Source organism: Brassica napus, unplaced genomic scaffold, assembly GCF_020379485.1.
Source record: "Brassica napus cultivar Da-Ae unplaced genomic scaffold, Da-Ae ScsIHWf_109;HRSCAF=189, whole genome shotgun sequence".
NCBI lineage: Eukaryota > Viridiplantae > Streptophyta > Magnoliopsida > Brassicales > Brassicaceae > Brassica > Brassica napus.
Window position 1 is genome coordinate 1 of NW_026014523.1, and position 24,810 is coordinate 24,810.

At 37.8% G+C, this 24,810-nt stretch overlaps 4 protein-coding genes and 2 pseudogenes across 4 annotated transcripts; 3 read left to right on the forward strand and 3 right to left on the reverse strand.

Moving 5' to 3' along the window:
- Positions 1 to 1,458: 1,458 nt before the first annotated feature.
- On the reverse strand, positions 1,459 to 4,753 carry LOC125595932 (annotated as a pseudogene).
- A 369-nt stretch (positions 4,754 to 5,122) lies between these two features.
- On the forward strand, positions 5,123 to 6,927 carry LOC106346206 (putative pentatricopeptide repeat-containing protein At1g10330). Its single transcript, XM_013785469.3, has 2 exons — positions 5,123 to 5,238; positions 5,331 to 6,927. The coding sequence occupies exon 2, from the start codon at positions 5,364 to 5,366 to the stop codon at positions 6,753 to 6,755; it is 1,392 nt and encodes a 463-aa protein (XP_013640923.1). The 5' UTR covers positions 5,123 to 5,238; positions 5,331 to 5,363; the 3' UTR covers positions 6,756 to 6,927.
- Positions 6,928 to 11,308: 4,381 nt separating this feature from the next.
- Positions 11,309 to 12,923, forward strand: LOC106351162. The gene is made up of 5 exons (XM_013790976.3): positions 11,309 to 11,661; positions 11,957 to 12,327; positions 12,412 to 12,489; positions 12,574 to 12,672; positions 12,760 to 12,923. Exons 1-5 carry the CDS (start codon positions 11,400 to 11,402, stop codon positions 12,763 to 12,765), a joined length of 816 nt encoding a protein of 271 aa, XP_013646430.1. The 5' UTR covers positions 11,309 to 11,399; the 3' UTR covers positions 12,766 to 12,923.
- Positions 12,924 to 13,770: 847 nt separating this feature from the next.
- Positions 13,771 to 14,797, reverse strand: LOC106346204 (glutathione S-transferase U17-like). Its single transcript, XM_013785467.3, has 2 exons — positions 14,401 to 14,797; positions 13,771 to 14,302 (listed from the first exon to the last, which is right to left on the reverse strand). The coding sequence occupies exons 1-2, from the start codon at positions 14,719 to 14,721 to the stop codon at positions 13,940 to 13,942; spliced, it is 684 nt and encodes a 227-aa protein (XP_013640921.1). The 5' UTR covers positions 14,722 to 14,797; the 3' UTR covers positions 13,771 to 13,939.
- Positions 14,798 to 17,142: 2,345 nt separating this feature from the next.
- On the forward strand, positions 17,143 to 18,784 carry LOC106346203 (wall-associated receptor kinase-like 15). Its single transcript, XM_013785466.3, has 3 exons — positions 17,143 to 17,753; positions 18,030 to 18,394; positions 18,507 to 18,784. The coding sequence occupies exons 1-3, from the start codon at positions 17,260 to 17,262 to the stop codon at positions 18,566 to 18,568; spliced, it is 921 nt and encodes a 306-aa protein (XP_013640920.1). The 5' UTR covers positions 17,143 to 17,259; the 3' UTR covers positions 18,569 to 18,784.
- On the reverse strand, positions 18,757 to 24,035 carry LOC125595931 (annotated as a pseudogene).
- Positions 24,036 to 24,810: the final 775 nt, after the last annotated feature.

Genomic DNA, 24,810 nt, shown 5'->3' on the forward strand with positions numbered 1-24,810 from the left:
ATTTGAATTAAAAACTTCAAAAGAGATAGATTAGTAAGAAATACATGAGACAAAACTGAAAAATTCATATAAAGTTGGGTGTTTTCAAGTCAAAGAGATTAGAGAGAGGTTGGAGAGTTTTAGAATGATGAACATTACATTTTTGTTGCAGCCATTTGAGAGGAGGAGAGAGAATGTGTAAATTTTTCTTTATATAGGGAGACAAAAAATCCAATTAGATTAAATATTTTTGACTCAGACGACTTCCTGGACGACTTACATTTCAGTCGTCTGGTGAAGAAATTAAACAGACGACTTACATGTAAGTCGTCCAGAAGAGTTTAATATTTTTAGCGGGAAATTAAATATTTTTAGCGGGAAACTAAAATAGAAGACTTTCCAGACGACTTACAAGTAAGTCGTCTGGACGACTGAAATATACGTCGTCCGGGTAAATTATTTAACAGACGACTGAAATATAAGTCGTCCACACCCTAACATAACCCCTAAACTTAATTATCTAATTAAACACTTCATAAAACCAAATCAAACTTGAAAAGTGTTTACTATACACAGAAATAAACACATATAGGTGAAAACTAATTTTTGAAAAAAACATTTTAGTTTTCCAAAATCTAACCCTAACAATACATACAATACTACAACATATGTTTGCCAAACTCCTAAACCAAAGTATTTCATGATTCACTACTTCCACTCATATATCTTCAAAACAAATCAATTTTATCATATCTTAATTTATATCAGTTAAAACTGTTTATAATTACTTGATTTTTATTTTTTACGCATCAAATATTTTTTTACAAGATTTATAAATTATTTTTAAATAAACTGGTACCAGACGACTTACACTTCAGTCGTCCAGACGACTTACACTTCAGTCGTCCAGACGACTTCCAACACTCTCAGACGACTCAGACGATTTACTGGGGTTATATTCGTAAAAATGGCTTCTGTTTTTTATTTGGTCACAAGGGGCTGAGCTGTAATTTCACTAGGCTTTTAGGTTAGTTTTGCATTTGATTCAAGTTTGGGTATAGGTTTGGAATTAAAATCAAGTTGTGAGTTAGTTTTGGCAAAAACCCCTAATAAATTTTACATAGAAAACCGAAAACGACATATAATTTGGAACAAAAAAGTTTCTCTAAAACGACTTATATTAAAAACGGAGGGAGTAATTTTTAAAGAAATTTTCTCTTAAAACTATTTTTTTTTATGGTTTTCAAAATAAGTCAAAGACTTTTTTTGACAACACTGACATCTGTCTGAATACTTCCAGATATCATTTAATTAGAATCCCGAAAGCTTCAAGATTTTTTTTTTCCTCTACAAACGAGTCAAAGTATGTTTTTTGTGACATCTACTATTTGAATACTTGCAGATATCATTTAATTAGTATCCCAATCAAATGAAGTTTCAAAGATATTGTTTTTTTTTCTTACACCACTCCCCAAGCTTCTACGGCATTGTTTCCTTTCTGCTTCGGTCGGTCAGAATCCTTTCACTCCTCGTGTGAAAATCTTGAGCTGTACTTCTTTCATGCCCATGTTTCCATCGTTCCAGATGCGACTTATCTGCATGAACCACCCTATCATGTGCATGGCTCTCCTCCTGATCACTCTGATGATCCTTCTCTATGCTCTTCTCTTCTTGCTCTCCTGTCAGAACTAGACCAATGGGTTCTCGTGTCCTCTTCATCCTCCAGCCGTTCTTGAGTTTCTGAATCTGAGCCTCTTCTACCATGACGCTTTGAGCTTTTCCGTCTGTGACCCGTCTCTCCCCTGCCACCGTCATCTCCAACAGGAGAATCATCAACGGAATACCTCCCATTGATTCTTTTCTTCATCACCCGTTGTCCATGAGAGTGTTCAGACCATTTGCTTTCATGACGCGTTGTCTCCTTAGCATACCGTCGCTCTTTATAAATCTCCTTCTCTAAACTACCGTCTCTAGTACTTTTAGGACTTTCATCTCCGCCATGACGCTTCTCTTCATGCCTACTAAGTTTGTGTCCACGAGTACTGTCACAGTGGTTCTTACTGTTCCTATGACATGGTTTAGATCCAACATTAAAATGATCATGGTCCCTTGATCTAGATCTTCTTGAAAGTTGCCTGACATGGAAACAAACACATGAGCATGACGCTCCATAACCATATTAAGTAGGAAATACACTGAGCAAGTTATTCAAAGACCAATATAGATTAAGCTACCTATGTGAATCTGTTGGTTGATCTGATCTAAAATCAGTTAACGACCCTGAATATTCAAACTCCATGTGCTTCACGTATTCATCTGAATAACCAAATAAAGCGGTCATTTTGCGAATCCAGAATCTTGGAGGTGGTTTGTCATGGTCAGCCCATTCATAGTCTCCACCAGGGTTAGGAAACCGTGAATAAAGTTGCAAGCAGATCCACGAGAGCAAGTCTGTAAAAAGAACAGATGAAAATCCTGAACTAGTGATAAAGCCAAAAAATGGAATCCAAGGGAATGGACCAGATGAATAGTCATATACTTTTAAACCTGGACTTCATGTACTCCCCCACAGATGGCAACTTTCCATCTTGAGATGTTGACAAATTCGCATGTCACCTAAATGAGGAATATGCAATAATCATGGATTACAATGTCAGCAAGCTGAAAGCAATCAGGGATCACGCCTCGACATACACACAAGAAAACTTTCTAAGCATTATATATCTGAATTATGAATGTCGCCATACAATAAATGTCCAAAGGAAAACTGTTTACAAGCAAAATATCGACCATTAATGGACTGGTAGGCAACCAATGCTCTGTAGTGTACATATACACTTCCCTTCAAGTGGAATGAGCCATTTCTACACACTGAAATGGACATATAAAGTTTCCTTTTGAGAAAAGACAAGTTTTGTCAATGGATACCAAGTATGGCTTGCAGCCTGCAGGTTCAGAAAACTAACATTCAGATTTAGTATAAAATGAAGGCTGGCACTGAAAAGAAAATCTGAACGAGGGAGCAGAAAATAATCGCCAGACCTTGAAATTAATGAGTTCTCCATACTTCTGGAACTCCGTAACATCTTCATAAATTCTTCGTAAAAATGTTCAGCTTCCTCATCTGTATACTGCAAGGAAGACAGGAAAAGAGTAAACTACAGAAAGTGACTAAAAGAAAGAAAACCAGGCGAGATAATATGCATGTGGGATCCAGTAGCTTTGTTGTCAACCAAACCCGGATCACTAGTAGCCTTACGTAATTATAAATGCATTAGTTCCTTTTCAGACACTACTAGCCCAACACAGCCAGACCCGCATGAAGGAAACTGTTATATTCTTAATTCAGGAAAACCAAGAAGTTCTGAGGTATTGAGCATTGGATAAATCACTTTTCACATATCAAACACCACCTAGAGGAAATCATAATTCATAAGAAACTCAAAGAACGAGAAATGAAAGAGAGAGGCACTAATATAAGACAAAAATGCGTGCATATATAGATAGCTAATCAATCAGTCAAGTAGGATATAAAGAAGTAAACTGCAACTCCAACCCGGTCCAGGTTGTAATCATGCACCTCCACTGAAGGGAATCCATAAATGTCTGATGCAAGTTAAAGAAGATAATAACAATAATAAAGAAACAAAAAGCAGAATTCCGCAAATCCAGAGCACACAGCAAAAGCAGAAAATGAAAGCAAAAATAGTAGAGAAGAAGTGATTATTATCAGGATACAAGCATCACGAGATGGCAGCGCGTACAGACCTCAAGCCCCTCATCCTCCTGCTCCCAAGCAATGCCAGGACCATTATACATATTCTTCATAAGTATAGTGCACGATTTATCAGGGTGGAAATGAACTCTGCTGCAACGCGGGCCAAACCGACAAGCTCCAGTCTTTAAATGGAAAGGACAATGAGCTTTATCCTGAGCACTGAGAACAAAAAAAAAAAAAAATAAGGCAGATTTACTAGAGGGGCAAAAGAATGATACATAAAGAGTAATACCATCTCAACAAAGGGATAGAACAATCATCACCTGCTCAGTATCCAGAATCTGTTGAGCAGAACTAAAATTCTGATACTTTGAAAAAGCTTCAATTCCCGGAGGTAGAGGATTTGATGTAGGCCTGTCAACAATCTTCAAAAAAAAAAAAACTCTAGACGAAAAATCAAAAAAATACTCAAGAGGGTATGTTCTCGTAAAGATAATGATCAAATACCTCATTAACATCCACCTGAGCTGCTACTGGTTTCTTTGGAACCTTCACTTTGTTCTTTCTGAGAATGATTTCATTACCCTTAAATATAATATCTGGAGGCCCTCCTTCCATATATATTCATATTCTACACACTCATCACTCCTACTAGCCTGCCAAAAGAAGCAACAAGGGAATGTATCACAACTTCTTCAGCAAAACAACCACACCATTCAATGAAAGAACAAGGGACTACCTCTAGATCCTTGCAACGCCTCTCTTCCTCCTCTTAACCTCCATTGCCTCTCTCCAAGCTCTCTCGCTGTCCTCGAACTCTTTCGACTCCTTATCTCTCTTCTTCGCCTCCTCTTCCTCAATCTCCTTCAGTTTCTCCTGCTCCGCCGGATCGTTTAGCTTAGCCTCCGCATCCTCTCTCTCCTTCTCCGCTACCTCCTTCCTCTTCATTTTCTTCATCGCCTTTCGCTTCTCCTTACGGCTCATCTCCGCCTCTTTCAACAACTCCTTCCCTCCCACCGCTTCTTCTGATCGTTCTCCGTTCCGCGGCCGATCACGTTAACCTCTCGCTCGGCGGTCCACCAATCGAATATAAAATTGGATCAAACCATACCAAACCGGAGAACTCTAGTTGGTTTACCAATTGATATAAAAATTTGACTCAAATCGAATATAAAATTGAATCAGACCATACCAAACCGGAGAGTCCTAGCTGGTTCACCATTTGATATACAATTGACAGAAAACGAATAAAATTGGATCAAACCATACCAAACCGGAGAGTCCTAGTTGGTTTACCAATTGATATACAAGTAACTGAAAGCGAATACAAAATTGGATATCTTGACAAAAATAAATTGGATCAAACCATACCAAACCGGAGAACCCTAGTTGGTTTACCAGTTGATAGTGAAGACTCCAACTCCAAGTTGCTTGGTCGGAGCTCCCTCTCGTTAGCTACTGACTTGAAATGAGAGAACTTTCATCTCGACTTTTGATTCCTTCTTCATCTTCTACGTACGCCCTTATCACACTATACCTTAGTAAGCATCACTGCTTGATTCCTCCTCTTCTTTCTCTGTTTCTGGGTTTCGAATTTTCACACTAAAGTCAGCTTTTTTTACTCTGTTTCTAGCTTTGTAGATTGCTTAATTTTTGAACAAGTTGCATGCTTTCTACTTCCTTGTCGAGTGTCACTTTGTCTCTCGACGACGCGCTTCACCTTCTCCAACGTTTCCTTACCTCCTCAAACCACATCAAACAGATCCACTCTGTTCTGCTCACCACCAACGCACTACTCCCTTCGAGCCGTAAGACCAAGTTCGTCTACAACACTCTCATCCGATCCTACCTCACCACAGGACACCACAAGACCTCTCTACATCTCTTCAACCACATGCTCGCAAACCAAGTCAAACCAATCAACCTCACTTTCCCTTCCCTCATCAAAGCATCTTCCTCTTCCTTCTCTCTTCCCTACGGCCTTTCCCTTCACTCCCAAGCTCTTAAACGCGGCGTTCTAACGGACCCCTTTCTCCCGACTTCTTTCGTTCGTTTCTACGCCCAAGTCGGTGACTTGAGTAGCTCGAGGAAGGTGTTCGACGAAATTCTAAAACCTTGCGTTAAGGCTTGCAACAGTATGATTGATGCTTTCGGAAGAAACGGAGAGATGGGTTCTGCTTTTGAACTCTTTCGGAGAATGCATGCAACTGATGTGGTCTCTTGGACTAGTGTCATCAACGGGTTTGGTAAGAACGGGGCCCACTCCAAAGCTGTAACGCTTTTTAGGGAGATGATAGTGGTGGTAACGCCCAATGAAGCTACTTTGGTTAGTGTGCTTTCTTCCTGCGCTAATTTAGATCGAGGAGGTGTTCATTTAGGGAAGCAGATTCATTGTTATGTTATGAGGAGGGAGGTGATTCTCACTGCTACGTTAGGTACTGCTTTGGTTGACATGTATGGGAAAGGAGGTGACTTGGAGGCGGCGTTGATCGTTTTCGATCAAGTTTATGATAAAAAGGTTTGTTCTTGGAACGCGATGATCTCAGCTCTTGCCTCCAACGGTAGACCTGAGAAGGCGTTGGAGATGTTTGAGATGATGAAGGCGAGGAATGTGGATCCGAATGGGATCACTTTACTTGCGGTGCTCACGGCTTGTGCGAGGTCTAAGCTTGTGGAGTTAGGTGTCAAGCTGTTTAGTTCCGTGTGTGGTGAGTATAAGATCACTCCAACGTCGGAGCATTACGGTTGCTTGGTTGATCTCATGGGAAGAGCTGGACTATTGGCTGACGCGGTGAATTTCGTGAAGAGTTTGGGGTTGGAGGCTGATGCTTCGGTTCTTGGTGCTCTTTTGGGTGCTTGCAAGATTCATGAGGATGCTGAGTTAGGAAATGAAGTAGGGACAAGGCTTATTGGACTGCAGCCAGAGCACTGTGGGCAGTACGTGGCGTTGTCGACATTAAAGGCTTTGGGTAATAATTGGACAGAAGCAGAGGAGATGAGGAAGGTCATGATAGAAGCTGGAATTCGGAAAATCCCTGCATATAGTGTCTTGTCTTAAGGCTGGCTTGAGAAGTGAAAATAGATTGGTTTCAGTCACAAGAGTTACTGTGTAATCTCTTGCTTCTCTTAGTTCATTGTTATGGTTTGCAATATTCTTATGCGCTGAACATTAGGAGAAAGCAAACGCACACATAAACACAAGTTAATAATATGCTTATGTTTCTCTTTCACCATTAACAACAGAGTCAAAGAACCCAAGTTCTACTTAATTAGGATATGTTCTGTCCCTGACAGCCATTATTGTTGAGTATATGTACACTGGATTGACTAGCAGCTTTGTTGTTTAACACGATCAAGAGCTCTTCAGCTCCACCAAGAACTCTTTTGAGACCATTCTTCTGTTCTGAAGTAAGCCGTGACGGGAACAAGACATCTAAGCGGACTCTGAGGTCTCCTATTTTCAAAGGGTCCAGAACCAGGACTGTTAGGTTCTCCCGTCCATAGTTGTTAAGCTAACGGTGACTCCGGTTAAAGCTTCTATCAAAGAAACTTTCTTCTTGACAATGGTTCTTGGTTACCTTTCTCAAGGAATGTGGTCTTCGTGCCTTTCTTCCAACGTGGTTTTATCTCTATCTTCAAAATCTCTTGTACTGACTTTGGCTTCCTGTAATAAAGATATCATCAGAATGACACAAAGAGATCAAAACCTCCGTGCTGATCGTAGGCATGGCGTCTCTGAGGATCGCTGAGGACGTCATAAGCTTGGGAGATCTGTTTGAACTTGGCTTCAGCTGCTTTCTTGGTCAAGGGGTTTTTGACAGGGTGCCATTTCATGGCTAGTCTCCGGTAAGACTTCTTGAGATCATCGTCGTTAGCGTTTATACTCACCGAAGAGGCCACCTATAAAAAAGAACTGACAACATTTGGATTAACTTCAGTTTCAGTCCAGCTAACACCTTTGACTTTGAGATCCAATGATAATTTTATCATAAACTATTTACTATTTATTCAACTTTCACCACAATATAACACTTTAGTGATAGGTAGCCATTTATTGATTGATAGTTAAGCACTTGGTAAAAAAAAAAAGCACTTCGAGTATTTCTGTTTTCAAAAAAAAAAAAAATTGTTATCAAACAAAAATAAATTTTGTGTAAATTAATTATACAACTAAATTTAAAATTAAAAATTATGTCATTCATAGAAAACAAGGAACATATATTTTTTTTTAATAAAAATATTAGATAAAATATTCGTTTTATTATTATATGTTTTAACAGGTTTCCAATTAAAGTCATACTAGGTGTTTTGCCCGCAATGCGGGCTTAAACATTTTCATAATTTTTGAAAAGTTTTTTGTTCACTATATTCATTATACTAAAATAAATCTTAAAATAACTTAATATTATATTTTTATTATATAATTAATTTTTTTTATTTGATTAATATTTAATTATATAATTTATGTTTTAACTTTTTACTAAAATGCTTTTTCAGAAAATAATACAATATATATATGTAGAAATTATCTTTTTTTATTATATTTTTATATTTTGATAATTCAATATTCTATTTTAATTATATGATTAAGAATTTTATTTGATTAACATTTAGTTATATAATTCATGTTTTTAACTTTTTATATATAATTCATGTTTTTAACTTTTTACTAAAAGACTTTTTCAGAGAACTATACAATATATACATAAATTATCTCTTTTTTAAATTATATTTTCAGATTTTGGATTATTAATTTTAATCAATTATCTTATCAAATAATTTACAAATTTCGTTTTTATTTTTTAATTTAGTTATATATTTTATAGATTAAGGGTATAAACGATATTAACCGCTCTAACTTTTAACGTGAGAGCTCGATTCCAAAAATTTACTTCGCAAACAATAGTATAGATTGTTTTTTTTGTACTCTAACGTCATATTGTTTTTAAGACGATTTTGCAGAGAAATTTGACATAATCATTTTCTCCAAGAGATGCAACATTTTTATGTAGAAGTTCAACAATACTATCACACCAATTTTCGAATGCTTCACGCAAATGAGTTGTAACATTCAAATCTGGTAATAATCATTAGAGTACAACATGTTTTGTCTTAAAATTTTAAAATGAAGAAACAAAAATATTTGTTGCCGGTAGCCTACGGATTTTTATTGACCTTTGTTATGTATTTAATCAGGAATTGACATCTTTGTGTTTGCCACTGTGGCTGCGCTAAAACAAACAAAAAATCAAAAATTCAACAAAATGTTAGATACATCAATTAACTCATGTAAATATAACAACTACAAGATTGTATATGCTTGCAAATCGTGATCGCGTGCTATAATCCATACAATAATTCATACAATTTACATTTATTTACAATTGAACAAGCGTCATCACCTTGATTAACAAGGAACATTCTCTTCCACAAAATAGACCAGAAAAAAATAAAATAAAAACCAACTTGCATTTGTTCTACATCAACTAAGTATTATTAAGAAGAGTTCTTGGAGTCTTCTATAAATACGCAGACAATGTCTCCTTTTTTTAATACAATTAGACTTGTTTTTGGCCCAAACTATTGTCATTAAAATCAAATATTTTTGGTTTAAATCAGTTTTAGTCAGCCATTTAGGCGATTAATCGGTTTTTAATGTTCCAAAATATTTGTTTAATGTTCCAAAACTATCAAGTACAAAGCCATCCAAGGAAACACGTGTACACAGTTTAGAGTACCTTCTAAAAAAAACTTAAAATGTTTTGCAAACGCTCAAAACAAAAAAAAGATAAAATTGATGTCACAAGCTTCCTGCTACACCGATGAAAGTCAACCCTCTAGAAGGAGAATCTCTCTCCATGTTAATTGCTTGTGTCCAACGTATTCTAGCAGTCGTGCTACATTGCTTTCATCAAAGGCTAAAATCATGTTGTAACCAGCTCTCTCTACCTTCCGGAGAGCCATATCAAAGTTCTTATCGCCTGCGATGAGGAGTAGAGTCGCAAGAACCAGCGTATCTGCCATCCAATGATCAATTCTTTGGATGATGCGAACGTCGCTTGCCTGTTTACACTTATTTACGATTGAACAAGTATCACCACCTTGATTAACAATGAACATTCTCTTCCATAAAATAGAGATCTCTACCAGAAAAAATAAAATAAAAACCAACTTGCATTTGTTCGACTAAGTATCACTAAGAAGAGTTCTTGGAGTCTTCTATAAATACATAGAAAATGTATCCTTTCTTTTCAGACAATTGGACTTGTTTTCTAGCCCAAACTATTGTCATTAAAGTCAAATATTTTCAGTTTAAATCAGTTTTAGTCAGTCATTTAGGTGATTAATTGGTTTTTAAAAAGATTAATTGGTTTTTAAAATGATTAATCAGGTTTCTGATTAATTGAACCGATTTGACCAAAATCACGGCGGTTAAACTCGGTGGAGCGCATAGACCCGCATTTTAGAACACAAAGATTACTATATATGTTGTGTACATAGAATGTACCTAGCTCAACTAAGGTTTTATCTAGCAAACACCCTTAAAGTCCATACAAATAAGTAGCTCTAATTTTAATTATAAACTATTTATTATTTATCCACATTTTCATTGTAGAACACTTTAGTGATAATTAGTCACTTAGTGATAGTTAAGCATTTAGAGAACCTCCATTTTTATGAATTACAAATGTAATCATATTTTAGTTAAAACTACATCATTCAAGTGTGACATAAATTATTTAGAAAATAGTATTTATTATTTTAAATTATATTATATGTTCATAGTGTTCAAGTGCTAGATTTTATATAAAATAAAAACATAAACGAATAAGTATTATCACTCTTGATTTATTCTTGCAAGAACTCAACCAACAAATCCACCACAACCAACAACTTAGGCCGTGGGCTTGGCAAAGATCTTCTTAGCAAATTCAGTTAGAGTTGCAGTTTCACAGCGGGATCGTTACAGAACCAACAACTCACCTTCATAGCTCACACCTTTCCGTTCCTACTTCAGCTGATTTCAGCTGCTCCTCGCTTCTCTGTTTTGCCAATCACGATGGACCAATATTTCGACTGTTGGGTCTATATCTAAAAATTTACTTATTTAAAGATGATCAGTCCAAAAAGATGTCAAAATAAAATAATGGACTAACTATGTTGTTAGCCCATTTTGATTTTGAATTGATTGTTCTAGTCTTGTCAACCACCTTAAATTTTTGTGTCTTTCTTATTATTTATATATTCTGTTAATATGTTTATTTCCACATCTGTCTGTCAGAACAAACTTTGTCAGAATAAATAAAAAACAATCAAAATCTCATATCATATATTAGAGAAGATAATTAGATATATATCTGGTTTAATCCTAATTAAAAATATAAAAATATAGATATTTTAAATATATTTTTTTAGAAAATAGTATTGTTATTGGGTACGATATTTGTTAAAAAAATAATTAATTTTAAGTGTTTCAAAAAAAACTGTTTAATTATAATATAAATCATTTACCATATTAGAGATTGTTTATTGAAGGGTCGGCAAGAAATGGGCCATGCGTATCGGCCCATACAAACCAATTAATGAGCATGGACGATTTATATATGCGGAAGATCGCTCTCTCGCTCGCTCTCTCGCTCGCTCTCTCTTTCGCACACACATTGATCCGTCGCTCGCTCATCGTTTGCATTTTTGCAGGAGAATGAACCAAATCGAGAACATGCATGTGGGGGAGGTGGAGAAAGCTTTTGTGCTATGGGACATGGGCAACTGCCCGATTCCAGATGGTCACGATCCTCTTACGGTAGTTGCGAAAATACAAATGGCGGTGGAAAAGTCAGGCCACGTCCGCCGCAACGGTCAAATCTCCATCACTGCAATCGGCAGCAAACTAACAGAGGTCCCTGGTGAAGACGTTATGAGTAGACTCTCTTCGTTTGAAATCTCTCTTAAACATTCCCACCGTAACTCTTTCTTCCTCTTTGTCTGTGTATAATTTTTTTAATGGATTAGGGTTTAGATTTTTTCATTGGAATTTCGTCGAAAATTTTTTCGGAATTTCGAAATTCCGATGAAAAATTTTCCGACGAAATTCCAATAAAAAAATTTCCGACAAAATTCCGCCGAAATTTTTTTTTTCCGAAGAGTTAGAACCGACTACCTTTTTCGTCGGAAATTCGTCGGCTTATTCCAACGAAAATCGTCCGTAGGAAACAAGCTGTTTTCTTGTAGTGTCAGCTTTCTGCTTTCCTCGCGCAGTCTATATAAATGATTTGGATGAGTGGGCCGATGCGAATCCTCCTCCGAGTACTATGATGATCATAGATGATCATGAGCGAATAGGATGGATAGCTTCTAACCTTTCCGACTTTGAAGATGCTGGATACAGAATTCTTCTTGCATATCCTCAGCGCACCACACCCTTACCACGTTCCTTTTCTAAACAGTGGGATTGGGATGCCTTAGTCTCTGATGAACAGGAGACAACAACAACAACAACAACGAGCCTTGTTTATAGTCAGGGCAAGTACAATGATGAACATCCCTTGGCTTGCGAAGTATGCTTTGTTGCTGTCAAAAGCTTTGAAGATTTCACCGCCCATCTCAAGAGTGTAGAGCATGAGTATGGTGTAAGCATCTCTCTCTCTGTGTGCGCTGCTGCTTGTGTCATTATGCCATGTTGTTCTTATTATTGTTTATGTGTTATCAAGCAGGAGTGGGACAGGTTTGCTTGTAAAAACGGTGTGGATCGTACTATCCGTGAAAACTTGCCCTTTGGTCGATCATCAGAGGTATGTGTTATCAAATTCATCCAGTCTCATCTCAAAGTTGGTTTTTTTTGTAAAATCTCTAACACTGATTTCCACTGGCTGGAGATGGACTTGCTGCTTACGCAAGACATGGATAGACGTCTTATGAAAAGGAAGGAGCGTAGCTGCGGGCGTCGAATCAGACTTAACCCAACGCAATCCAAGGCAAGTTGGACATTTCTTTTCCTTCTGAGTCCCGCCTAATTTAGCTATGAGTTTTGATTTTACCTTGACTTGGGTTTTATTCTAAAGTATTGAAAGGAACATTTGAAGAAGGATAAGGTGGGAGAAGAAGCGAGAAGAGGGTGTTTCGATTTTCATATGCATGGTTTAATAATGTAATAAATAACGTATTGCATTTTGTTTAATCTCAAACGAAAAAGACAGTTGGTGTTGTTGCTTTAACGTTCTCTCTCCAAATTTTTGTGTCATCCATGCCTAAAGTTGTCAAAATGGATAAACCAAACCAAACTAAACCATGTCCAAATAAAACCAATCTTCTATTGGTTATGGTTCAACCCAAACCATTTACCTAATGGTTTGGTTTAGTCTCCAACGTCGGAGCATTACGGTTGCTTGGTTGATCTCATCGGAAGAGCTGGAGTATTGGCTGACGCGCTGAATCTCGTGAAGAGTTTGCCGTTTGAGGCTGATGCTTTGGTTCTTGGTGCTCTTTTGGGTGCTTGCAAGATTCATGAGGATGCTGAGTTGGGAAATGAAGTAGGTAAACAGCTTATTGGACTGCAGCCAGAGCACTACGTGGCGTTGTCGACGTTAAAGGCTTTGGGTAACAATTGGGCAGAAGCAGAGGAGATGAGGAAGGTCATGGTAGAAGCTGGAATTCGGAAATCCCTGCATATAGTGTCTTGTCTTAATGTGTTCAAAAAAAAAATGTGATGTCTTAATGTGTAGTCTCTTGCTTCTCTTAGTTCATTGTTATGGTTTGTAATATTCTTATGAGCTGAACAATAGGAGAAAGCAACACAAGTTAATATACTTCTGGTTCTCTTGCACCCTCAACACAGAACCAAAGAACCCAAGTTCTACTTAATTATAATCTTTTGCGTCCCTGACATCCATTATTATTTAAAAAAATACATCATTCGTAGAGAAACAAATTATTTAGAAAATCTTATATTATAACTTCTTTTCATATTTATTTTCTTCTTTATATTATTTTGATTATAAAATATTCATATTAGATGTTCTTAGTGTTCAGTGCTGGATTTTATGAGACATCATTTTCTTACTTCTCGATCAACATAAATAAAAGTGCTTCATTCAGCAAGCCTGATACAAACTTAACCTTCAAAATACACTTAACAACATACCAAAGTAAAATTAAAACATAAATAAATAAGTACCATCACTCTCATTTTATTCTTTCAAGAACTCATCAACCCACAGTTCCACAACTACCACAGCCATCAGCTTAGGCCGGCGGCTTGGCAAAGATCTTCTTGGCGAATTCAGCAAGCGTTGCAGTCTCGGGCATGACAGGTTTCACAGCAGGATCGTTACAGAACCTCTCAGCCCATTTGGACAGAGAAGGAGTCTTGACCTCATCAATAAGTTTATGACCACCTGCCAACTCGGTGACTCTCAACCAAGCCAAGAAGCACCCAAACGCAATGTCGAGGTAACCGATGTGATCACCATTGAAGAATGGTTTTCCTTTGCTGCAATCGTTGAAGGCCTTCTCGAGAAGCGCGTTCCCTTCTTCCACTTGAGCTAACACAGCCTTCTTCTCTTCTTCTCCCTCAGCTTTTAGGATACTTTTTAGAGAGGGAAACCACTTCATTCATGTTCAACGTCGTCACATAAAAAACATAAATATTATCTCATGACATGAAACTATAAATAAAACATGTGGATCAGGTAAAAGAGGGGAACCTTTTCATCAATGTAGGCCGCCCAGAACCGAGCGATGGCTCGATCATAAGGAGTGGAAGGTAGCATGGACGGTCCAGATGCGCTCCAAGTCTCATCAACATACTCAACGATGATGTTAGACTCACAAACCGGTTTGTCAGCATGAATCAGGACGGGAATCTTCTTGTGAACCGGGTTTGATTTAAGAAGCAACTCGCTCTTTGCTCCAAACGACTCCTGGAGGAACTCGTAGGGAACCGACTTGAGGTTTAGAGCAATCCTCGGCCTCATCACAAAAGGACTCGCCCATGCGCCGATCACCTTCACTTCGTCGCTAGCCATTTTCTCTTCAAGATCAAGAACAGAGAGAAGGACTTGGTTAAACTCGTTGAAGCTTTGGTGGTAGATGGTAGGGGATTATATGGAAGCGACGAGGGGGTAGGTAAGGTCGTAACGTAAGGCTTTCGGAATTTCATGGAGGTGACGAAGCACCAGTTAAAGTTTGACATGTGTCTTCTACGGTTGGGAAAACGTTGAAATGTTGGTGCATCACTTTATTAGGGGCGAGCGTTACATATTCACATTGTTCGGATGCGTGGTGTGAACTTGAACCATTAACACACCGACAACTGTGTCATCTTCACGTGTTCACATTTGTACTTCATGCATAGAGATAGCTTTCTCTCAATGGGACCATTTACGATATTGTGAAACAAGTGAAACTTATTTAAAGGATAGTTACGTTACGTACAATTGTACAAATCTACCATTCGAGTACATTCACTTATCCAAACACACAGGTCATACTGTCATTTAGTATTGATAAATAATAATAATCATTTTTAGTTGCTCTATATATACGTACATTTAATATTTGTGTTGGCTAGTCATGTTTTATGTATTTGTATTGAATGCATTTTTTAATAATTTAGAACATCTCCGAAAAAACTTTATAACTTCAAATATAAAGTTTTTTTCTCTTCAAAAAAAAAACTTCATAACTTCAAATTTAGAATTTTGAGTTGTGAAATTTCATATTTTTATTTATATTTTGGTCTTTATAATTAATTAAACATCATATTTATGATTTTAAGTATCTTTTCATTTATATTTTTAATATTTAAAACTTTTGTATATCATAAATATTTCAAAATTTATTTTAATAAATTCGAAATTTTACACATAAAATTAAATAAAATTTTAAGAATAAAATTTATAATATTTTGAAACTAGAACTAGACAACAAGAATATTACAAAAGAAACTTAATACAAGAATTTTTTAAAAATATACATAAAGACATAATTATTATACAAATTTAAATATTGTAACAACATTAATAGTCTAAAAAATTTGCTTCGAGATCTCTAAAATATTGTTCAAACAAATTTTTTGTAACCGAAGATGGAGCATTATGGAAATAATTTTATGGAATAGTGTGATATTTTACTTGTACTTTAATATTTAATTATATATTTCTATTTATAATTTATATTTTAGTGTAAGAATTTATTTATAAATATTAGTGTAATATTTTTATATATGTGCTAATTTTTTATAATAAATATATGGATTAGTATTAATTATGACAAATATAAGAACATAGTGTTCGTTCACATGGATCAACATCTCCCGGTGTGGTTTATAGAGTCAATATGAGTCGGTAAAGTTGTTGACAAAAAAAAGAACCATAGTTTAAATTATAAATAATTTTGAAATTAAATTAAAATTTTTACTTTTGAAAAAAAACACCTTCAAACTTCAAATATAGAGTTTTGAAAACTCTAAAATAAAGAAATTTTCTGGAGATGCTCTTATAACGATATAACCATTTAGGCAGGTAGTTTCCATGAAATAAGTATACGTTAAAAAAGATCAAATGAGTATGGTCTAGTAGCTATCATCAAATGTAAGCTAGACGTTACTCTTTTTCATTATTTCTTTTGTGATAAGTTTTCCTTACACCAACCATCTTTATACATGAAAAAAAAAAGTTGATCGGCTTCCAGAACAATCTCTTGAGAAGAATAGCAAATAGAATAATGCCTTTGGAAGATGCATTATATATATATTCACTAACTACAAACACATCATCATACAATGAATTAAAAACAAACTAAAGTTGAGAATAATTTCCTGAGAAACTTTAACTTAGCCTTTAGGCTTCTTTACCATATTCTGTTGAATCTATTCCCTTATCCCTGCCCTTTTCTTTGGTTGGGTGGGAGCTTTAGTGTGAGTGGGCACTTCATATTAATGATGCTTTTCAATTATGTAATATCTTCTAGGCCTTGTTTTCTGGTTAGTTTGGGACACCTACAGGGATACCTTTTTATCATATGTAATCCTCTAGGCCTTGTTTTCTGGTTAGTTTAGGACACCTACAGGGATACCTTTTTATCACAAGAAAAAAACATATTGTCTTAAATTTATTTTCTGTTCACTTAATTACACTTTCAAATTTATATATATCCAATCATTCTTATCACCTATTTCTCAAAATAAATTAGATTGTAACCATCGCTAGCTAGTTTTAATACACACTGACAAACATGTTTTTGTATGTAAATCAAGCATATCATGATTTTTCAGCGTATTCAAAGTCGAATGTTGTGTTCATAAACAAAACAAAAATTTGTAAATGCATATAAACAAAAAAATTGTAAATGCATACAGACCCCCAACCAAAAGAATCTATTATTTAACACAGAAAAGAAAAACTATATATACAAATATTCTGCCTATATTTGAATATAAATGTACATGCAAGCATTACATATTCCTCCTCTAGCATTCACCTATATTATTAGGTTAGTCACACACTCAATTCATAAGTACTACTCACATTTCTATCTCCCTCTATCTCTGAAACATCTAGCAAATGGGTTTGAAGCACTCTTCTTCTTCTTCCTTTTTCTTCCTTATCCTTTTCTTCTTATTCCTTTCTTCTCAAGTCTCCTCACAAGCCTGCCTTAAAACATGCGGCCAAATACCCATCAAATACCCGCTTGGAACCGGGTCTGGTTGCGGTGACCCACGTTTCACACGTTACATCAAGTGCGACCCAGACCAACAGACTTTAACGCTCACCACCCACACAGGCTGCTACCCTATCACTTCCGTCGACTACGCCAAGCAAACCATTTACGTCACGGACTCGTCGATGTCCACGTGTGCATGTACCCGACCCAGCCAAGGATTCGGGTTGGACTGGGACGCGCCGTTTTCTTTCCACGACGACACCGTTTTTACGCTGCTGGACTGTTCTGTTGACGAATCCCCTGTTTTCAAGCCGTTAAGTAACAGTACCGGACGTGTCTCTCTATGTGACCGTCAAAGCTCCTCCATTTGCAACTTCTTGTACTCTAATTGCAGGTAAACCGAAATTCCCCTTTAACCAACATAAGTTAATCCCGGCTAGTGATTTTATCTAAACCGAAATGAAAACCGAATCAGCTTCCAATTTATCTTGGAGATATCACATAAGAGATGCTCTAAGTAACTAGTGATAGATAAAGTATATTAGATCATTTGGTATGACAAATACATATATGAATTGTAATGAACCCGGTTTACTATTGGTTTTGACTTTAGAGCATCATCTAACATCTGTTTGTTACTTAACCCGGTTTGACTTTCCGGTTTTGATAGGGCGATTAGTCTGATCAACCTCCAAGAATCAACTTGTTGCGTCTACGTACCTCTAGATCTCGGACCATCGTTTGAAATGGATCTACAGAAGCTCCGGTGCTCTTCTTACTCCGGTTTCTACAATCTTGGTCCGGCCCAAGAATCTCACCCTGAAAATTGGAACTATGGAATCGCACTCAAGTACAAGTTCAACGTCTTCGATGAGTACCCTGCCGTGTGTGGTGGCTGCGAGCGTAGTAACGGTGCTTGTGGGTACAACACTCAGACTAGCTCCTTCGTTTGTAATTGTCCCGGTGGGATCAATACGACGTCAGATTGTTTCTTCCTTTATAACTCGGCTTCTATTGTTCTTCCTTGGTTTTCAAGTAAGCAACACTTTCCATACTCTTTCACATATTATCTTGAGAAATTCTTGGGGTGTTATCTTCAGCTATAACTTCTTTATCTAATCTTATATAATTTTCCTTAAATTAACAGGAGAATGGGTGATGTACCTTTTGGCATGGGTGGTTCTTTGGACAGTGATGAGTCTTCCTTGAAGGAGTTAAAGGCTTTCGCGTTAGTACGTACCAACTTGGGAGCATCAAGGATTAATGGTTCTCGTAGAGAAAGCTTAATGAATGAAATCTTTGCTTTTTCTTTCTATATTCTTTGTGATATCTTCATGGTATAAGATTCTCTATTGGTTCTCTGTGTTACTACTGTCTATCATAGATGGAATGGTTCGTAAAGAAAAAGAAAATTCGTTTCACATATATAGTAAAGAGATACCAAAATACACAAAACAAAAACAACTTTTAAGTCGTAAGAAACAGAAAGGTATAAAAGAAACACACAACAAGCGGAGAGGGCACACTATTTCTTACTGCACAACTCCAACATTGAAACAGAATTAACACTGAGATGAGACTCTAAGCTTCATCGTCGTCTTCATCATCTAGCTTATAGGAACTAAAATGATCGACCCTAAACTTCCACTCCCCTTTAACAGGATCAAACGACACAAACTCAGCTCCTTGTGCCTCAGCTTTCCTCTTAAGCATCATCTTATACTTCTCCACTCTCTCTCCTTCAGTAAACTGTTTCCCTGTCTTCTTATCAATACATTTTATATTCAGCAATGTTACCTCTGCCGGTTTATTCAACCCTTGCCCAACCGCCGGTTTCTTGCTCTCGTCCAGGTACACAATCACTTCCCGGTTATTGAACTGCACCAGAGTTTCTAAGTCTAGTCTACGAACATCAGTCTCTCCCATGAATTTTATGCTCCCATAACCTTGTCGTCCCACCACGAAGTCTCTAACCCGCCTGCAATAACCAGGATCGGCTCTTTCCTTAGCCGCTAGTTCCCGGATACTTGGCTCCGTGAAATAATCGGATTGGCGTAGCTTAGGCAATAGCGCCTCGATATCTGCACCGTTCTCGTAGACAACTGCGGCCTTTCCGGCTCTGTGTCCACCTAGTATTCTGGAGGGACGGTCTATCTCTCCAGCGTGATCTGTGCTTGTTGCGCCGTTTGATTTCTGATTTCCATTGACAAATGGCCGAGTCCTTTCTTCAGCAGAACCAACTTCTCCGTTATCATTTTCTGTGAATATTTTCCCTCAAGTCAGTCAAAGAATGGTCCAAATATGGCAAAACGTAATGAAGCTTTTTTTTTTTTTACATTTGCCTATTTTATATACTTACTGACGTGGTTTGCCGCATCAGTAGCTATTTCTGAACTCTTCCCTGAAATTTACAGATAATATTGTCAAAAAGAGCCAGGAATCATTGAACTCAGTAGTCAGTACCATTTTCGTGGTGAAGTTTTCTAAGATTTGAACGAAAGCTTACCATTTTCTTGTACTGGAGCAATGGGGCGGTCCTTTGGAATTGTAGATTTGACCCTTGAAGACCACTGTTGAACTGGGCGTATAACTAGAGCTCTAGGGTTCTCCCTCGGAATGAAAAGAGCATCTGCCTTTGGTGTACTTGAGGAGTTCTCCTCGTCATCAGCGAAGAATGGAACCTACAAAAACCATTTCTGATTTAAACATGTTGAACGAACATGTAGCACCAATATCAAGATTGAGTAAAATATAGTGCGAGTAAAAATTCACAAGATAGAAGCAATGCCTTTGGACCATTGTCGCCAGGACGATACTTTCTTGCCGGCAACCTGGCCCGCCTTTGTAAAAGGTGTCTAGAAGTCAAGAGAGATGATATTCTAACAGGAACAGGTTTGTCAACAACCTGGTAGGAAAAGAAACAATATGAACAAAGAAGAAAATGAATGAAATGGCAAAGAAGAAATTGAGTTGAGAAACTTTCAGGTATGACAATAATTAATTTAGAAAAATATCAAATTTCTACTAACAAGTTGATATTAGTTCTGATTTAAACTTCAACTTAAAACCTTAATAAAACTATTTGATAATATTTAGGAAAGACCGAAAGAATTAAAAGAAAAATGCACAATCTGTGTGTTGCTGAAAGAATTGTAGGCTTACAGGCATGCTGGAGATTCCATATTGAATTGAAGGTGAAGTTCCACTTTGGTTTATTGAGATCTGAGGCATAGCAGGAAGTGTTCCAAATGGGTTGGTAACAGGAACGGGTTGCAAAACAACAGAGCTCGGTGGAGCAGGCCTGTCAACAAAAAAGAATGAAAATTGAAGCTTCAATAGAGCAAAACAAAACTTCCAGGAAACGAAAGTCATGCAAGGACTGATGTCAGAAAGACCATACGTTTGCCCGAAGTTGCCTTGACCAAAAAATCCCAGTCCACCAGCATTTCCAGTTGCATTAGCTTTAGACCACCATATAGTAAGAGTTAGCATCTAGAAATAAGATGATACCGTCAGTGACTTGGTTGACAGAGGTACCTGTTGTGTTTGACCGAAGTTGTTGAAACCAAAGCCATTTGACGCTTGACCTGGCTGAGATGATTGGAAAGGTGTCATACCAGCAGCCTACAGAAAAAAGTTCAAGATTAGAACGCCTAAATCAATTAAAAGTGAAGTGCAGTAGAGGGTGTTAATGAAGAGAAGTAAAAGAACTACTAACTGTGAAGAGAGCAGGCATCACCAAAAGAAATGAGAAAAAAAAACTAAGTGCTTGGGCTTAATAACGAATACGAAAAACGAATCACCATTGTTTGTCCAAAGGAGAGTTGCTAGACGTAGTTAATGTTGAAGAACTTGAAAACAAGTTGCCAAACCCAGTGGAAGGTTTATGAAGATGTTAGTTTGGCCAAATGCAGGAGCACTACTCTGTCCGAACTGTCCAAAGGTAGAACCAGTCTGTCCAAAGGTAGAACCAGTCTGTCCAAATGCAGAACCAGTCTGTCCAAATGTAGAGCCAGTCTGTCCGATCGAGGGGTTTGAGCTGAACAGATTAGATGACTGAGTGTTCCCAAATGCTGGAGTTGCCCCTGAACAGGAGTTGAACCAAATATTGATGGAGAAGAACCAAATAACGGTGATGAGGTGGTTGTTCCAAAAGCGGGGGATGATCCAAAGACGGATGTGTAGTTGATGAAGTTGACCCAAAAAGATTGGATGAAGATGTTACACCAAAGGGCGAGGAACCCAAATTTGAGGTAGCCGTTCCAAACCTGAACTGGCAATTGTTGGGGCTTGAGGGGCAAAAGGATTAGTGGACGTTGAGCTCGAAAAAGGGTTGTTGGATTTGCTGGTGTCTGACCAAACGCGGGTGATGGAGAAAAAGGATTTGGCTGAGCAGGTGATGCACCAAATCCAGTATTTCCAGCAGACTGGCCAGCAGGAAGCGGTCCACCTGAAAATCCATCTTTATTACAAAAAGTACAATAATATAGCGTTAAGGAGATGTAATACAAGATTTGTTTGATCAACTGTACCTTTATCTCCTCGCTGGTAGTCTTCCCACCTTAGCTCCTCATGGCTTTTTTCTTTGTATGCCGGCATGGCAGAAATAGATTCTAACTTTCCAGCAGGCGCACCACTGCCTGTCTCTGCCTCAACTGTTGGTGCATAAGGCACGGCTCGACTGCCCGCTTGTTGTTGACCACCGAAAGGTGATTGACCAAAACCAGAACTCCCAAATGTTGGGTTGAAGCCTGCCCACCTACAAAACAAATCATTCAAACATATTATCCTTTATTCAAATGACTAACACAGCAGTTAGTTTCTACATGCTAAAGGGAGAACCTTGGGCTCCAAAGGGAGATGGTGTAGAGCCAAATGCACTGCTGCCAAACGCTGATGTGGACTGGCCAAAAGCTGGAGAGGAGCCAAAACTGAAGGATGAGGTGTTTGATGCACCAAAAGTAGGAGTACTAGATGCTCCAAAGGCAGGAGTACTTGATGAACCAAAGGCAGGAGTACTTGATGCACCAAAAGCAGGAGTGGCTGATGCACCAAAAGCAGGAGTGCTAGAAGCTCCAAAGCCAGTGTTGCCAAACGTGGTACCAGTGCCACCAAAGGCTGGAGTCGGTGAAGCACCAAATGCAGGTGTGTTTGTGGCGCCGAAGGTATGTTGGTTTGAGGCGCCAAAGGCAGGTGTGCTTGTAGCACAAAGGCAGGCGTGCTTGATGCACCAAATGAGGGTGTGCTTGTAGCCCCAAAGGAAGGAGTGCTTGATGCACCGAAGGCAGGAGTGCTCGTGGCACCAAAAGGTGTGGATGAACCAAAAGTGCTGTTTCCAAATGCAGGTTGCGATTGCTGTGTTGTGCTTCCAAAGGATTTGACTGAGGTGTTGAGAATCCCAGTGGTTCTGCCCAAAAGCAGAAGAGCCCTGAGAAAAAAAAAAGAACAAATAAATTAGCTTAGTCCCAAACGCAAACGTGAAACTGAAGACTAAATAATATCTGAACTAAAGAAAGGAAAAAAACAAATAAATTTGGAGCAAATATCTAGAAAAACCAGCAGAAAGAGAACACAAAAAAGTGAACAGTTCTAGAATATTAAATCTGATAGTGACAAACATTCTACAAACCACAGAACTGGACACTACGCACAGAGAAACAAACAACGCACATAAATTATTGAAAATATCAAAAGGCCACCTCCTCAGGTATCCAATATCCATGATGTTAAAGACAGAAAATACATTCATATCCAGGAAAAAACAATAAATCACCGAGAAAACTAACAAACCATGCGACGAAAGACATATAAAGGCCCGTACTTACCACCAAAAGGTGAAGATGCTGGAGATGCTCCAAAGGCCGGAGTGGAATTCCCAAACGCTGGTGATGAAGAAGCTCCAAAAGTTGGGGTGGAGCCAAACGGAGAGGAGGCTTGAGGTGCACCAAAAACACCGGTTGAAGTGCCACCAAATATTGAACCCCCTGTCTGCGCACCAAAAGGTGCAGACGCGCCGAACGGCGTTGCTGGAGCAAAAGGATTATTACTACTAGAATTGCTGGTCTGACCAAACAAAGATTGGGTTTGGGACCCAAACGGGCTGCTACTAGATGACTGTCCAAAAGCTACAAGAACAATATTTCTTCAGGTCAGTTTTCTTTTGTAGCGTACAAAATAAATAAAAGAAATAACGAACAGAGGCTACAGAAACCACGAGTAAGAATAAGATCATGTCAGTGCACTTACGATTAGATGAGCCAAACATCTTCTCTATTGTCTCAGAACGCAGGGCCCAGCCAAAAGAAAGTATATTATCTTGTAGCTGGTAAAAGAAAACAAACTATTAGGAAGTATTGGTGAAACATAATAATACTAGAGTTCAACATTAAATGAAAGTAAATGCATAATAAGCTGGTATAACTGAGAGATGACGAATCTCTACACTTATGAACTACGGAGATTCATCAGATGAATTCAGCGATAACGAACCTCTCTAACAAGGCAACATCACATATAGAAACCAGCAACTCAGAAACTTAACTAACTACGCAAAACGAAATCGAGACTAATCGTTGTTGTTATAAACACGGCGAAAGAATCGAAGAAAAACCTATGAATCCGATGTAGGAATTGACGAACAAGGTCCACACACGCACACACGTTCTTCGATCAATGAAGCTCCGAGCGTCGAATTCGTTCCTGCGGGGGAAGAAATTAGGGTTCAGGAGTGAAATCTCCGAGAAGGGAGAGAAAACGAATAGATTCGTCGTCGTCGAATCAAACGTTTGAGTTGAAATACTAAGGCGGAAATGAACCTGGAAACGAAGAGCTCGATCTTAAAAACGGCGGAGAGGGAGAAATCTCGCCGGAAATTTGAAAGCGACGACAGTTGCAACTTGACGGAGCGATGGAGGGCGAAGATTGGCGTTTTTGTCTTCTATGACTTGTCTACCTGCTTGCTGATGATGGCTCATACGATTTTTTTTTTATTCATTCTAATTTTTTCCTACAAATTTAGTAATTAATACAGACTATTAGTAGACGGACTATATGCTACGGCTAGTCTTGGGCCTGCATAAAGCCCAATATATATATGTGTGACAAAAGCCTGCCATGATGTCGGCTCTGAATCTAATCTGTGTTATTACCAAATTAGCATTTGATTTTTGACAAACGGTTCGATGATTTATTTTATCAATTTGATTAGTTCCACCAAAGAATGCATCCATTGCTGCTATCCATCCTCAAAAGTAGAAATATAATAAAGAGTATTAACATTAAGTTGGATGATTAAGATTCCAATTTTTATATATTCACTTGAGAATCATCACCCTTTTGTTGGGGGTTCTAAAAGGGATGCTTTTTTTTGTTTCTTCTTTTACAAGGAAAGAAAACTAAGGAGTGAGAAAGAATTGGTGTATTAGTCATAGTAGTTCTTGATTTAATTGATG

Coding starts and splice junctions, on each gene's coding strand:
- LOC106346206 (XM_013785469.3), top strand. CDS start 5,364: ATGCTTTCTACTTCCTTGTCGAGTGTCACTTTGTCTCTCGACGACGCG.
- LOC106351162 (XM_013790976.3), top strand. CDS start 11,400: ATGAACCAAATCGAGAACATGCATGTGGGGGAGGTGGAGAAAGCTTTT. Junction 12,328..12,411: donor GTGTAGAGCATGAGTATGGT/GTAAGCATCTCT, acceptor GTTATCAAGCAG/GAGTGGGACAGGTTTGCTTG. Junction 12,490..12,573: donor CCTTTGGTCGATCATCAGAG/GTATGTGTTATC, acceptor CACTGGCTGGAG/ATGGACTTGCTGCTTACGCA.
- LOC106346204 (XM_013785467.3), bottom strand. CDS start 14,721: ATGGCTAGCGACGAAGTGAAGGTGATCGGCGCATGGGCGAGTCCTTTT. Junction 14,303..14,400: donor CGGCCTACATTGATGAAAAG/GTTCCCCTCTTT, acceptor ACATGAATGAAG/TGGTTTCCCTCTCTAAAAAG.
- LOC106346203 (XM_013785466.3), top strand. CDS start 17,260: ATGGGTTTGAAGCACTCTTCTTCTTCTTCCTTTTTCTTCCTTATCCTT. Junction 17,754..18,029: donor TTCTTGTACTCTAATTGCAG/GTAAACCGAAAT, acceptor CGGTTTTGATAG/GGCGATTAGTCTGATCAACC. Junction 18,395..18,506: donor TGTTCTTCCTTGGTTTTCAA/GTAAGCAACACT, acceptor TTAAATTAACAG/GAGAATGGGTGATGTACCTT.